The 12327-nt window shown below is 43.6% G+C and overlaps 1 protein-coding gene across 2 annotated transcripts in view; it reads right to left on the bottom strand.

Annotated features, from left to right (window-relative positions):
• The window catches only part of ERCC2 (ERCC excision repair 2, TFIIH core complex helicase subunit), a 1394405-nt gene that overhangs the window by 810004 nt on the left and 572074 nt on the right, over positions 1 to 12327 (bottom strand). For both annotated transcript variants that reach the window (XM_069207765.1, XM_069207766.1), the window contains 2 exons: positions 7137 to 7270; positions 6377 to 6545 (listed from right to left, as the gene is read on the bottom strand). In XM_069207765.1, coding sequence (XP_069063866.1) covers positions 6377 to 6545; positions 7137 to 7270 — 303 coding nt within the window. The remainder of the gene's footprint in view (positions 1 to 6376; positions 6546 to 7136; positions 7271 to 12327) is intronic.

Genomic DNA, 12327 nt, shown 5'->3' on the forward strand with positions numbered 1-12327 from the left:
ATTGGCCAGAGGTTGTTGATGATTATGGGTCTGACAGAAAGTTTCTTCAGCAGAGGTCTCACAATAGCCTTTTTCAGGTCCACAGGAATAAAGGCAGTATGTAAGGAGCGTTTAATATCTGCCAATTTTTCAGCCACAGTCTCAATGGCAAGATGGTCAATTCTGGCCTGGCAGAGGTCAAAGGTGAGCCAGAATCTTTTACCTTTTATCCAATAATGCTTGCATCCATCACTGAGACAAACCATGTAAGTGACTCAGAAATATTGTCTTCAGGCTCAAAAACTGAGGTTTGACTGAAGAATTTTAAGTTATTGGTGGATTACAGATGTTATAGATTTTTGTTAACTTGGCAGGAATATATACGTGGCTAACAATTCACACATTTCTGCAGTGGGGATAATTTGACTGAAGCAGAAATTGGAATTACATGTGTTTTTAAAGTAAACCTACTGAAGTAGCCATTATCAGAAAGAAGAAAGATTTGAAGGACTTAAAAATGTTGATAATAGCCTTGCCAATCACATTATAGGCGAGAAGTCTCCAGTTTTTTTCTATAACGAGAGCTACTTCTGACCACTGAAAACAATCCTAAGCTACGAATGCCTTTGAGTGTTGTTGCTGTAATGACACATTAAATACAACAACAATATTGGCCACACTTTGCAGGATTACTATTATTGACTATCCAGATGTATGTTGCAATATCAACTGACAAAATATACTCACACCAAAATATCATACACAGAACATTAACTATGTATTTACTATATATAATAGTATGCAAGTTCTTATATATAGGTTTACTTTACCGCCACATCAAAGTGTCAACATATAATGCCTCCAACTGACTAAAGAAATTCAAGCTACAGCAGAAACTGCCCACCAGCTCAAAGGAAATGCTAATAGCAATACATGTCATCAACTTATTTGGAACTATGATTCAAAGAACAGCTATATATTTGTTTTGGGTTTCTAATTATTTGTTTAGTCTAACGGAGTACATCAGTATCTCAAATGTTCAAAATACATGTCTATCAAAAAGGCACTTTCCATACTACATTAACACATTCAAAGTAAATCTTGTCTTTATCTGAAAAAATCTCAGTTCTTCACCTCAAAAAAACAGATTTTTTCTTAAACCCCTAAATGCCAGCTTTTGCTTTTCCTAATACAAAGGCATCACATTGTCAGATTCTGCTCCCCTGCACAGAGAGGCCTCGAAAAATCATAAAAATTTTACTGGACATGCAGGTCAAGTAACTTGAATACCCTACTCGACCCATAACTGCAATGTACTTGACCTGCAAACCGGTTTCAAATTCAGACTTTATTTGATTAAATAGACTCAACGTTTGTTCCACGTAAAAAAATAATCTGGTCCCCATATACCCATTACTTGCCTCTCAGTTTACTAATAGCATTCCTACCAGGGCAGGAGTGTTTCTAGGTTTATGTTTAAGCACTCACTTTTAATAAATATATTATTAAAGCATGATGTGGTCACACACTGTCATTTACAGACAGAAAATTTAAAAGAAATGTCCACAAATCTTCCCACTAACTTGCAGCTTTACTGATAAAACTACATAATGTATTAAGAAACTGTGAAAATCAGTTTCAGAAAACATATTTATTCTTTGCACATCACCAAGTAAAGTGTTCTGATTTGTTTTCATCCTATTAAAATATTGTTTTCATCACGCAGAAGCACAAACAATGGGCTTTCACATCTACTGAAATATATTTTGAAATGCTTATACAGTTGACCTCGCTATTAAAATGTTGTGTGTTAGGAAACAACTGACAAATTCCTGGAAAGCAGGAATGTTAATTTTAGGACAAACTGACTTTTTACCACTGTCTCTGAACACGGAGCAAATGTGACAAGAACAAGATTTAAAAGTGTCTTTATTGCTCTTTCACTTTCTGACTGAACAGAACACCTGTTCTTCAGAAGGGGCAAGTAGGTTTTTCGAGCCTTGCCAGGTATTACCATCGCATGCCAATAATGCCCATCATAGTGCCATAGATGCCTATATTATGCCATGGATGGCCACCAACTTATCAAGGCCACGATTGGGCCATGCCAGTCCAACATAAAGCTAAAAAAACACTAAATAATGTCAGTCATGGACATTATTATTATTAAAAGGACCACAAGTATGTGGTACATGGACATAGTTAGGCCACGCATACCCACAATATGGCGAGGACAGCTGTCATGAGTTTATAGGTGGCCAACATATGTCAAGATTTAGATTTATTATGCCAATATTATGTCAATAACTGTCATAACTGGGCCAGATATGAAACTCCTATATTGAGGGCACCATATGCATTTGCTATTCCTTGACACCAGGAATGGCTTTCAAGGTGAGGCAATATTGTTCTAAGAGGCACATAACACTAGCAACAAACACAACACATACATAATACCACACATATGCTTCCATATGCACAGAGAATCATTTAAATACCTACACATAATTACACGCATGCACATACCAAACCCATCGTCTGAAATAAACAGGCCATTATCTGTCTCCACTCTCAGTCAAGCCGCTGCTCTCCTTGACTACATGGCTGCTAATGCATGGTTGTCACCTACTTCCACTCTGTCTCCAGCAGTCCCCCACTCAAGTAACTTCAATCTACTGGCAGCACTTTACTGGCCCAGTTTTCATAGTTATTGTGTGATTGATAGAGCAGGATTTACAAACTTACAATTTTCCATGTGACTCTACTAAATTGAGAGTGGTGACAGGCACATGTTGCTAGTACAGCCGAATGTCGCAGTATGTTTATGTGTAATTGTGTGGCCATGCCATTGGCTGGTGGCCACTCCAAAGAAACAAAGATATGTAGCTCTGTGATCTTCAAAATGGCTAGATCCTCTGAATTAGATACTGTGTTGGGCTGCACATCAGGGAGCTACTTCCAGGGAACTGTTGAAAAACCCTATTATAGATGAAAGTGTGGACAATGAGCGATCTGTAAAATTCATCGACACAGGCAGGAGCTAGCAAAATAGGCACAACAAGCAATTAATCTACAGGACTAACTGCTGCACACAGGGTTTAATGTTTATTCACAGGACTAACTGCTGCACATTAGGGCTACTGCTGTTTTCCACCAGGGAATGCAAAGGCAATGTTGGTGAAAGCAGTTGATGTTGAAACAAATTTGATCTTCTTGACCAGAAGTACTGAAAACATGACATCAAAATGTTCCAAAGGAGGGGGGAAATGAGGTGGTTAGTCTTTTGGAGTGAAAGAAAGGAAGGTAAACATAATGTAAGCAGACATCTGCACTTATGAGATGGTAGCCTTCAAAGCTGAAGAAAAATGTTATTGGTGAACCAAAAAGAGGAAGCTCCTGACAACATCAATGGGATACAGAAAAAGAGGAATTGACTGATGTCAACACACAGGTTGGCACATACTGTAAGCCATTGGTGTCATGTCCGGCAGGCACAACTGTGGCTGAGGCCTTAAGGTGCCATCTGGCAACGCTGAAGAGCTACTGCTAAAGAAGGAAGTTGTTCCAGACTGCAGCGCACTAAACAATTAGTTGGACTTTAAGAAACTAAACTGCTGCAGCATCATTTATATTATAAAATAAATATGCACACTCATTTTATTAACATTCTTTACGGAAAACAAATCTTTTACATGAAATGAGATCAGTTAATACATTGTCTAGGTGGGATAACTGAATTCTGCTGACATCTCGTTTAACGATTATTGGTCTGCACAACTGTGGAGATTATGGAAGTTTACCAGCAGTGGTTTAAGGCTTGAATGTGAGAAGCCTCCAAAAGGCAGGATCGCCCGAGTAAAAGCTCATGGTCTGGGGTAGTCTAAAGGAAAAGCTACTTACTTTTAATAAGAATAATTCTGGAGGATCTTCTCACAGACTCCTCTCCTTGTGAAGAGCCTGATGCTCCAGCCTATATCTGGAAATGTTTTTTCCCTCATAAATATCTCTAGAGTGCAGGACAACTTAATTAACAACGGCCTACGTGTGTCTCCAAATGGCGAGCTGATGCCAATTGCTTATATTTTTCGGCACCCAAGTGAGAAGCTTGGTGAGGAACCAAATACAGCTTAAGGCCAACAGATATTGAAACAGTTGAACAATAAAATACATTTGAATCATATTACTACAAAGTTTTCTGCTGCACTCATCTCTGAAGTTCCTTTCTAAGGCACCATACAGGAAGTGTTTCTATAAACTTAGCATAGCAGCAATATTTCGGTCTCTTCTACCAGCAGCAATTCCAATAACCAAAAGAAAACGCCAATGCGGTCTCCATCAGCCATGGGACTCAGTCCTTTACTTGGGAGATAAGTAGGGCATTTTATTACTGCAAGCAGGTAAGACAGATCCATCTTAGTACAGTTATGGATTGGCATAAGATGACAGCTTTTAGCAAAACCTGGTTATTTGCTTCTTGCATACATGTGCTCCTAAATGATCAACAGCACATTGCATGTTCACTTTTTTTTTTTTTTACTACTTGATGGGGTGATGCAGAAAAATCACACCAGAGACTTTATGCCCAGGTACGATGAACATTACTGTAAACTCTGAGCAAATGTGTCTATTTTTACTGAGATGCAGTGTGGAAAGGAATAATGTTTTTTGTATGAGGCTCATTAATTGGCCATCCTATTTGCTACTCCAGTATTGCTAACAAAGGTCCTCTAGTAGGCACTTTCATAATTATCCACTCTGCAGCCCTGATCTACACAACAAAATCAAGTACTCTGTAAGCAGTAGAACGCCCCATCTGCAGATGTCCTACCTATTTGAAAGACTATCAAGAGATACGTTCTAGCCAGCACCAAGCACTAGAAGCAATCAACCAGGAAACAGGATGGCCTGACTCTTCTTTAGGAAAACCTCAACAGTATCTTGAGTTACATAACATGTATTTGTAAAGAACACATTTAACCATGTGGGCAGCTTGGTGATGAATAACATGTTTGTTGTTACCTAACTCAATGGTACTCATATTTTTAATCTTGCAAAGTTGAAAGTAAAAGTGGACATGCTGGGGTTCAAATCTGTGGCCATAATGTCAACCAAAGAATTCTAGGGCTGATGCATTATTCCACTGAGCCACTAGACCAAGCTATGGGTGGACCAGTGCTGCACCTTTTTGAGCCTGTCAGGGTCCAGTATCCATATCTCACCATTGCGTACCTCTCATAAGAACCACAGTTACTCAACAAGAGCCTCATGCCCACCATCGTAAGCTTACTCAACAATTAAACTAAATAATGACACAATACAAACATCATAAATAGCCTCTTATCACAAAAACATGGAGCAGACCCCATACTTTGTGATGATCGAAGAATGCCTGCTGTCATCTTCATCACTGAAATCTGACTTCCAACACTTTCACAAAGTCCTTGTCATCTCTGACTACATTACAGAGCACACCAAGTAATGCACAAAAAGGAAGTGGTATGGCTGTCATCCACGGATTAACATGGCCCTTAATACTCCTTCACAACTACCCAACAGCTCCTTAGGTCTCACCTGTTATGTCAAACGTTCCACAGACCAGACCGTCATATTCCACCTAGTCAACTCCCCACCAGGGAGCAGCTCCTATTTTCCATTTTAAATTTGCACACAAGGTTCACTGTGGACTCACTCACAAATGCTGCTATGCAGATGATCTTTAATATGCATCTGTTGCATGCCACATTTCACCAGAGAGAGAAACTAGACAGCTACTCATTGAAAAATAGCTAAGCTAAGATGATTAAGGGACATTCAATTTGCGGGCTACGCCTCAAGGAACATTACTTTCCAGATCTGCAGATGTCACCTTTACTCGTTCAATGTTGGCAAGTTGAAGAAAAGTACTTACATCTACTTAAATCAACTATTAAAGTCTGTTTACGCAGAGGAACTGACCCAGAGAAAGCCAGGGATGACTTGGTTTAAAAGCATGTTGGTTGTTATTTTGTTTTCCCAAGTACAAGTTGCAATTATGAGAGCTACTGATTTTATAGCGGAGTAAGTAGGGTCTATTTTGCCTTCTGAATTGGCGTTATTGCCTATTCTTTGGATAAGGAGAAGATAGAATCGGAACTGGTGCAAGATAGTGTATACTTCAGACTCATTACCATCTTACTCTGAGTCAACTGTCAGGTTGAGGGGGAAAAAAGGGATTGTGGAAACCCTTGTCATGGGAGTTATAAGACAATGGTGCATGGAACAGCAAGGAGTGGAATAAGCATTCAATACATAAAATGCAGTTAGGAACCAATGCATAAGACCTTTAAGACAGGAACAAATATCAACCACGAACATTCGTTACTCAGCATTTTCCACCTTCTCAGAAGACTTAGCTTACCGCAGTGGCTTGCGCTCGATGCACACTTTCTCAAAAATGTCCTTCAGAAAGGAAGGCGGGCTCTCCTGCACCATGTGATGCACACGCAAACGGGACTTGATGTATTCCAGGAAGCGTTTCATGAAACCCACAAAGTGCTCAGCCGTTCGAATATTTCCTGGAACTGCCTCTGTAGAGAAAGAGAAAACGTTAAGGGTTAGCACCCATAACCAAATCCACCTCTGCGTTCTAAAAAAAGATAGCCAAATGTGTGCTACAGTCCCATATGAGGTCACACTCACGTCATGTGGATAAGACTGCAAGAAGCCTTTTTCGACGTAAAAATATATTAAGGTGACCGTGCTGCAGTCATTATCTGGTCTAACTACCACTGGTCTCCTGCATTTACTGGCACCAGCTTCAAATTAATTTGACTCTCTCCCCTTTTTAAAGTGGTACTGACCAACACTGGTGTCCTCACTCTAACAAATGTGTAGACTACTACTCCTGCTCAGGAACTCAAGTAATGCAATGGACTTAAATCACACTGTTTTCCCCAGTGCTTTAGGACTGCCATCAAAAGTCGTCCCAGGCAGGCCTACACAGGAAGTAAAATAAGCAAACCTTGGCTTTTTGCAAAGCACAGGTTAACAACTGCTAAGGAATCATGGATACTGTTCACCAATTCAGCTGCTCAGAGTCTTGTTAGGATAGTAGAGATTTCCTAAGCAGAAGTCCAGATCTCACCCCTTGTAATAACTCCTCCTATATGTTGTCCCACCTTGCAATATCTCATCCGGCAGCACAGGATTAGAAAGGTAGACATCAGTCTCTCTAGCAATGTTTGCCTCTCTCAGGCCTTCAACCATTCTTCTGTACTCATCCTTAAGCTTCTGTGCATCCGTTTCCTTGATCCTATACGGTAAAAGAGAGAACGCAACTGGTTATTGCTGGAACAATCTCTTGTGAAAGTGTGAAACAACAAAATGTATTGTTAAGGCACATATTTGTATGCATAATTTAATGCTGTTTTGGTTATCGTGTGGGCCTAGGTCTCCTCCTCTGTTGTTTTCGGTGCACAACCCCCTAAAGGAGATGAGCTCTTCAAATCTAGGAACTGCATAAAACAAAAAATTTGACCCCAGCAGACTAATTTAAAAGGGATGGGTATGAATGAAGGGAATAGGTACCAATGAAGCTCCCCATATCCTCCCATGGTATTAATTTGTCCATGCAGGTATGTATCACCACAATACAGATGATGATGATGAATGATCATAGCTGTTGGGAAATGTAACTTTACACAATACTATATACAATTATTTCAGACAGCAATCTATCTGCCCTCATACCATCGTGGTATTGCAGGATCACTGCCAAACTTAATTTTGACAGACTTTACTAGAGTCCTCTAAAACTCTAGGGCGGGAGGGATTAATTATGCTATGGAGCTTGTAATGATCATACACAACAAAAGGTGAAGGAGTGACAATTGGGTTAACTTCACCTGGAGGACAGGGCAGATGATTCAAAGGAGAGGGTAGTGTCTTTGCAGGAAAAAAACACAGCCCACAAATGTAGAGTGACAAGACTGCTGTAATGGTTTCAGTAAGGACAATAAAATCAAACAAGTGTTTAGGTGGGTACTATAATGTGCAATACAGCATAACAGCACTAATGTTCCTTTGGACAATTCTACTTTATTCTTCTTTCATGGATATGGAGAAACCTAAAATGTCTGCAAACAACTCATGTCCAGGAATACTGGTCAACACTGACACAGTAGTGGAGTTCAATGAAGCTTGGCTTTAGAGCCTCAGTGTGATGGTAGGTAGTGAGCCAGGACATGATGGAAGACAGTCTGTCCCACCTTGCAGTGGGGCTAGTAGTCTTCTGAAATGATGTGTTGGACACTGAGTGGTTTCATTTTTCTAGTTGGCAGGAAGCATCCTATTATGGGTTCCATCATACTTCCACTTTCTCAGCAGAAGCCAGTTAGAAGATCAGTGCTCTGTTTCCGGAGACTGACTAATATCTACCACGCAACCCTCCTCCACTCCCTGACTGGTTGGTAAAGGGCATCACACATCTTTCCATGAGCTGTCTGAGACATTCCCCATGTGAGAAGCAACCACCAACAATATTGAGAAAGAGCTCGTCATACACCATTCCTACACTTCTGTGTCAGTAGTACAAATGAAGGACTAACATTGAAACTGACATCACAGTCTTATTAATGATACCCTCAAATTCTCTTTTTTTTTTTTTAACCATCTGGCACTATCTACATGAATCTACTTGGGACTTTGGGGATCCCTTTTTTATTGCTATGTTTTTTTTATATTGCGTCCTGTGATGTATGTCACCACCTCTGCAGCGAGGGCCTTGTTATAAACATATCAGAAATAAAAAAAAGTAAAGGACTAAAATGACTGTGTTGTCTTAAGAGTATGCTTCAACTGCCACTGTAGCCTTCTTTCTGCCTCCCTTGTTTCAATCCTTACGCTCTAGACCACATGACGACACATGTCTCTAAGTTTAAAAAAAAAAAAAAAACTATGCAAAACACAAAATTCAAAAACCATCAAACTCACTGTGAGAAACCAGGCTGGCTAGCAGGGGCGTGGCTGCGTATTGAGACTGGCTCATGCTGTAGCAGAGCTTCAACAACTTCATGATGAGCAGACCTCCACAAAAACTAATCAAAGCCTTAAAGTAGGCTTGGCTTAGCTTTCAGTAGCACAAAACTCACTCAACACATTCTTTGAGGATGACGCAAGTAGCAATTAAAAACAATATGATTCAGAAAAGAAAGTATGTAACATCTAAATAAAAGTCGCAGATGAGTACTGAAAACATACTAACTGCCACTAAAGTCATGGAAAAAATAATCATAGAGAAAAGTGCAAAATAGATAATATATATATTTTTTATTTAAGTTCACAATACCAATCTTGCTGGGAGTCCAAAATGGCGGCTGGCCGAGAAAGAGCTCCTGGCTCCTTAAACTACCTCCTTTCTGTGCCATCTGGGGACCACAAGACCAGAATACAGTGGAGAAGACTCCTTCAAACTGCTAGGCAGCAACAACTGTGCTTTTTTCCAGAGGCCAAGCTGCCAGGTCCTTCGTTCCTGGGCAGTGGGGCCCATTCAATGGACTCTTCTTGGTGCCTGAAACACTCTCCCCCTCTCAGTTGGAGCAGTGGGGAGGAGGACTCTGCCTTGACTGCAGCAGAGGCTGTGACCCTCGCTCTGGCGCAGTTACTCCCACTGCGGCCGTACCTCTTTTCGTGGGACCCAGGCTGTGAGCGGAATCAATGGTGGTCTCTTCTTATATTCCGACCAGGGAGAGCCAGTCCTGACTGAGTGCCATTTGCCTTCTCCCATGAAACCCTTGGCACCTGCAGGTGCCCCCCCTAAGGCACATCTGCCTGGACTGTGACAATGCCTTCCCCTGGGACCCTCCCAGTACGGAGAGTGGGGGAGGTTGTAACGGCTCTGGTAAGCCCTCATTCTGGCAGGTTGCAACCTGTGGGATGGCCTGTGTTGACAGCTCCCGCCCCTGATCTTCACCTAGGTGCTGTGTGCCTTTCACTGCTAGGCCCGCACCCTGACAGAGGGCAGTGGAGGCCTTCCATTCTGATGGGGTTGGGGGAGCGGCTGTGGGCCTAGAGTAGGTGCATCCTACCTGTGGACTTCTGGCAGCTTCCACACAGTCCACTGAGCCTGCAGGGGGTCCCACGGGTCCATCTGCATGAATAGCAACAATGTTCTCCCTGCTGCCCATGGATATAGAGACTGGAAAAGGTGATAGCGGTCACAGAGACTCATCATTCTGGCAGGGCATAATGTACTGGGTGCTTTGTGAAGACGACTGCGGCCGCTGATCTTTATCCCAATGCTGGTGCTGCTCCAGGACTTCTCGTGGGATTGACTGGGGGTGGGGGGGGTGAGGCTGCAATTGATCTGCTGCATCGCCTCAAGAATTAGAGGGCCTCCTCTTCACGGGCTGCTTAGCCCCATTGGGGCTTGCAGCAGGTTTAGCGTAAGCAAGCGGGCCTGATCTTCTTGGCAGCTCTACTTCCTGATTACCCCCTCCCCCCGCACTGCAACCATGGGGTGCACCAAACAGCAGAAGCCTGGAACTTATCCATCCCTACCAGAAGTACTTGGGGATAACCCAGACAAATTGGACACTTCTCTGGAGATCTGACAATTCTTACACAGGCCTGCCAGTGCAGCCTGAGTGAAATAACGTCCACGTTATTTCACAGCCATTTACCACTGCACATAAGTAACTTATAAGTCACCTATATGTCTAACCTTCACCTGGTGAAGGTTGGGTGCAAAGTTACTTAGTGTGTGGGCACCCTGGCACTAGCCAAGGTGCCCCCACATCGTTCAGGGCAAATTCCCCAGACTTTGTGATTGCGGGATCACCATTTCACGCGTGCACTATACGTAGGTCACTACCTATCTATAGCGTCACAATGGTAACTCCGAACATGGCCATGTAACATGTCTAAGAATGGCATTGGGAAGACAATTCCATGATCCCCTGGGTCTCTAGCAGAGAACCCGGGTACTGCCAAACTGCCTTTCCCGGAGTTTTCACTGCAGCTGCTGCTGCTGTCAACCCCTCAGACAGGTTTCTGCCCTCCTGGGGTCCAGCCAGGCCTGGCCCAGGAAGGCAGAACAAAGGACTTCCTCAAAGAGAGGGTGTTACACCCTTTCCCTTTGGAAATAGCTGTCAGGGCTGGGGAGGAGTAGCCTCCTCCAGCATCTGGAAATGCTTTGATGGGCACAGATGGTGCCCATCTCTGCATAAGCCAGTCTACACCGGTTCAGGGATCCCCCAGCCCTGCTCTGGCGCGAAACTGGACAAAGGAAAGGGGAGTGACCACTCCCCTGACCTGCACCTCCCAGGGGAGGTGCCCAGAGCTCCTCCAGCGTGCCCCAGACCTCTGCCATCTTGGATTCAGAGGTGTGCTGGCACACTGGACTGCTCCGAGTGGCCAGGGCCAGCAGGTGACGTCAGAGTCTCCTTCTGATAGGCTCTTACCTTTCTTACTAGCCTATCCTCCTTCCTAGGTAGCCAAACCTCCTTTTCGGGCTATTTAGGGTCTCTGCTTTGGGAATACCGAATGCAAGAGCTCACCAGAGTTCCTCTGCATCTCCCTCTTCACCTTCTGCCAAAGGATCGACAGCTGACTGGTAAGTCCGTGTCTCCCCACGCTAGACTGCATTGCTGGGTACCGCGTGATTTGCAGCTGCTCCGGCTCCTGTGCACTCTTCCAGGATTTCCTTTGTGCACAGCCAAGCCTGGGTCCCCGACACTCTTACCTCCACCAAACTTGGACTGAAAGATCACTGGACTGTAGGAGTCACTTGGATAGAGTTCCTGTGTTCCAGGGACCACGCTCGTCAGGATGAGAGGGGACCCAGAGGACTGGTGATGCAGTCTTTTGGTGCCTGCGTTAGCAGGGGGAAGATTCCGTCGACCCACAGGAGATTTCTTCTTGGCTTCCAGTGCAGGGTGAAGGCAAACAGCCCCCAGAGCATGCACCACCAGGAAACACTCAAGAAAGCCAGCAGGATGAGGCGCTACAATGTTGCTGGCAGTCGTTTGTTGCGGTTTTGCAGGCGTCCTGGAGCAGTCAGCGGTCGATTGTTGGCAGAAGTCGAAGAGGGAAGTGCAGAGGAACTCTGGTGAGCTCTTGCATTCGTTATCTGAAGAATACCCCAGAGGAGATAAATAAATAGCCAGAAAAGGCGGTTTGTCTGCCAAGAAAGGAGGATTGGCTACCAAGACAGGTAAGAGCCTATCAGAGGGGGTCTCTGATGTCACCTGCTGGCACTGGCCACTCAGAGCAGTCCAGTGGGCTCCCAACACCTCTGAATCCAAGATGGCAGAGGTCTGGGACACACTGGAGGAGCTCTGGGCACCTCCCCTGGGAGGTACTGGTCAGGGG

This window comes from Pleurodeles waltl, chromosome 9 (genome assembly GCF_031143425.1).
Source record: "Pleurodeles waltl isolate 20211129_DDA chromosome 9, aPleWal1.hap1.20221129, whole genome shotgun sequence".
In the NCBI taxonomy this organism is placed as follows: Eukaryota; Metazoa; Chordata; class Amphibia; order Caudata; family Salamandridae; genus Pleurodeles; species Pleurodeles waltl.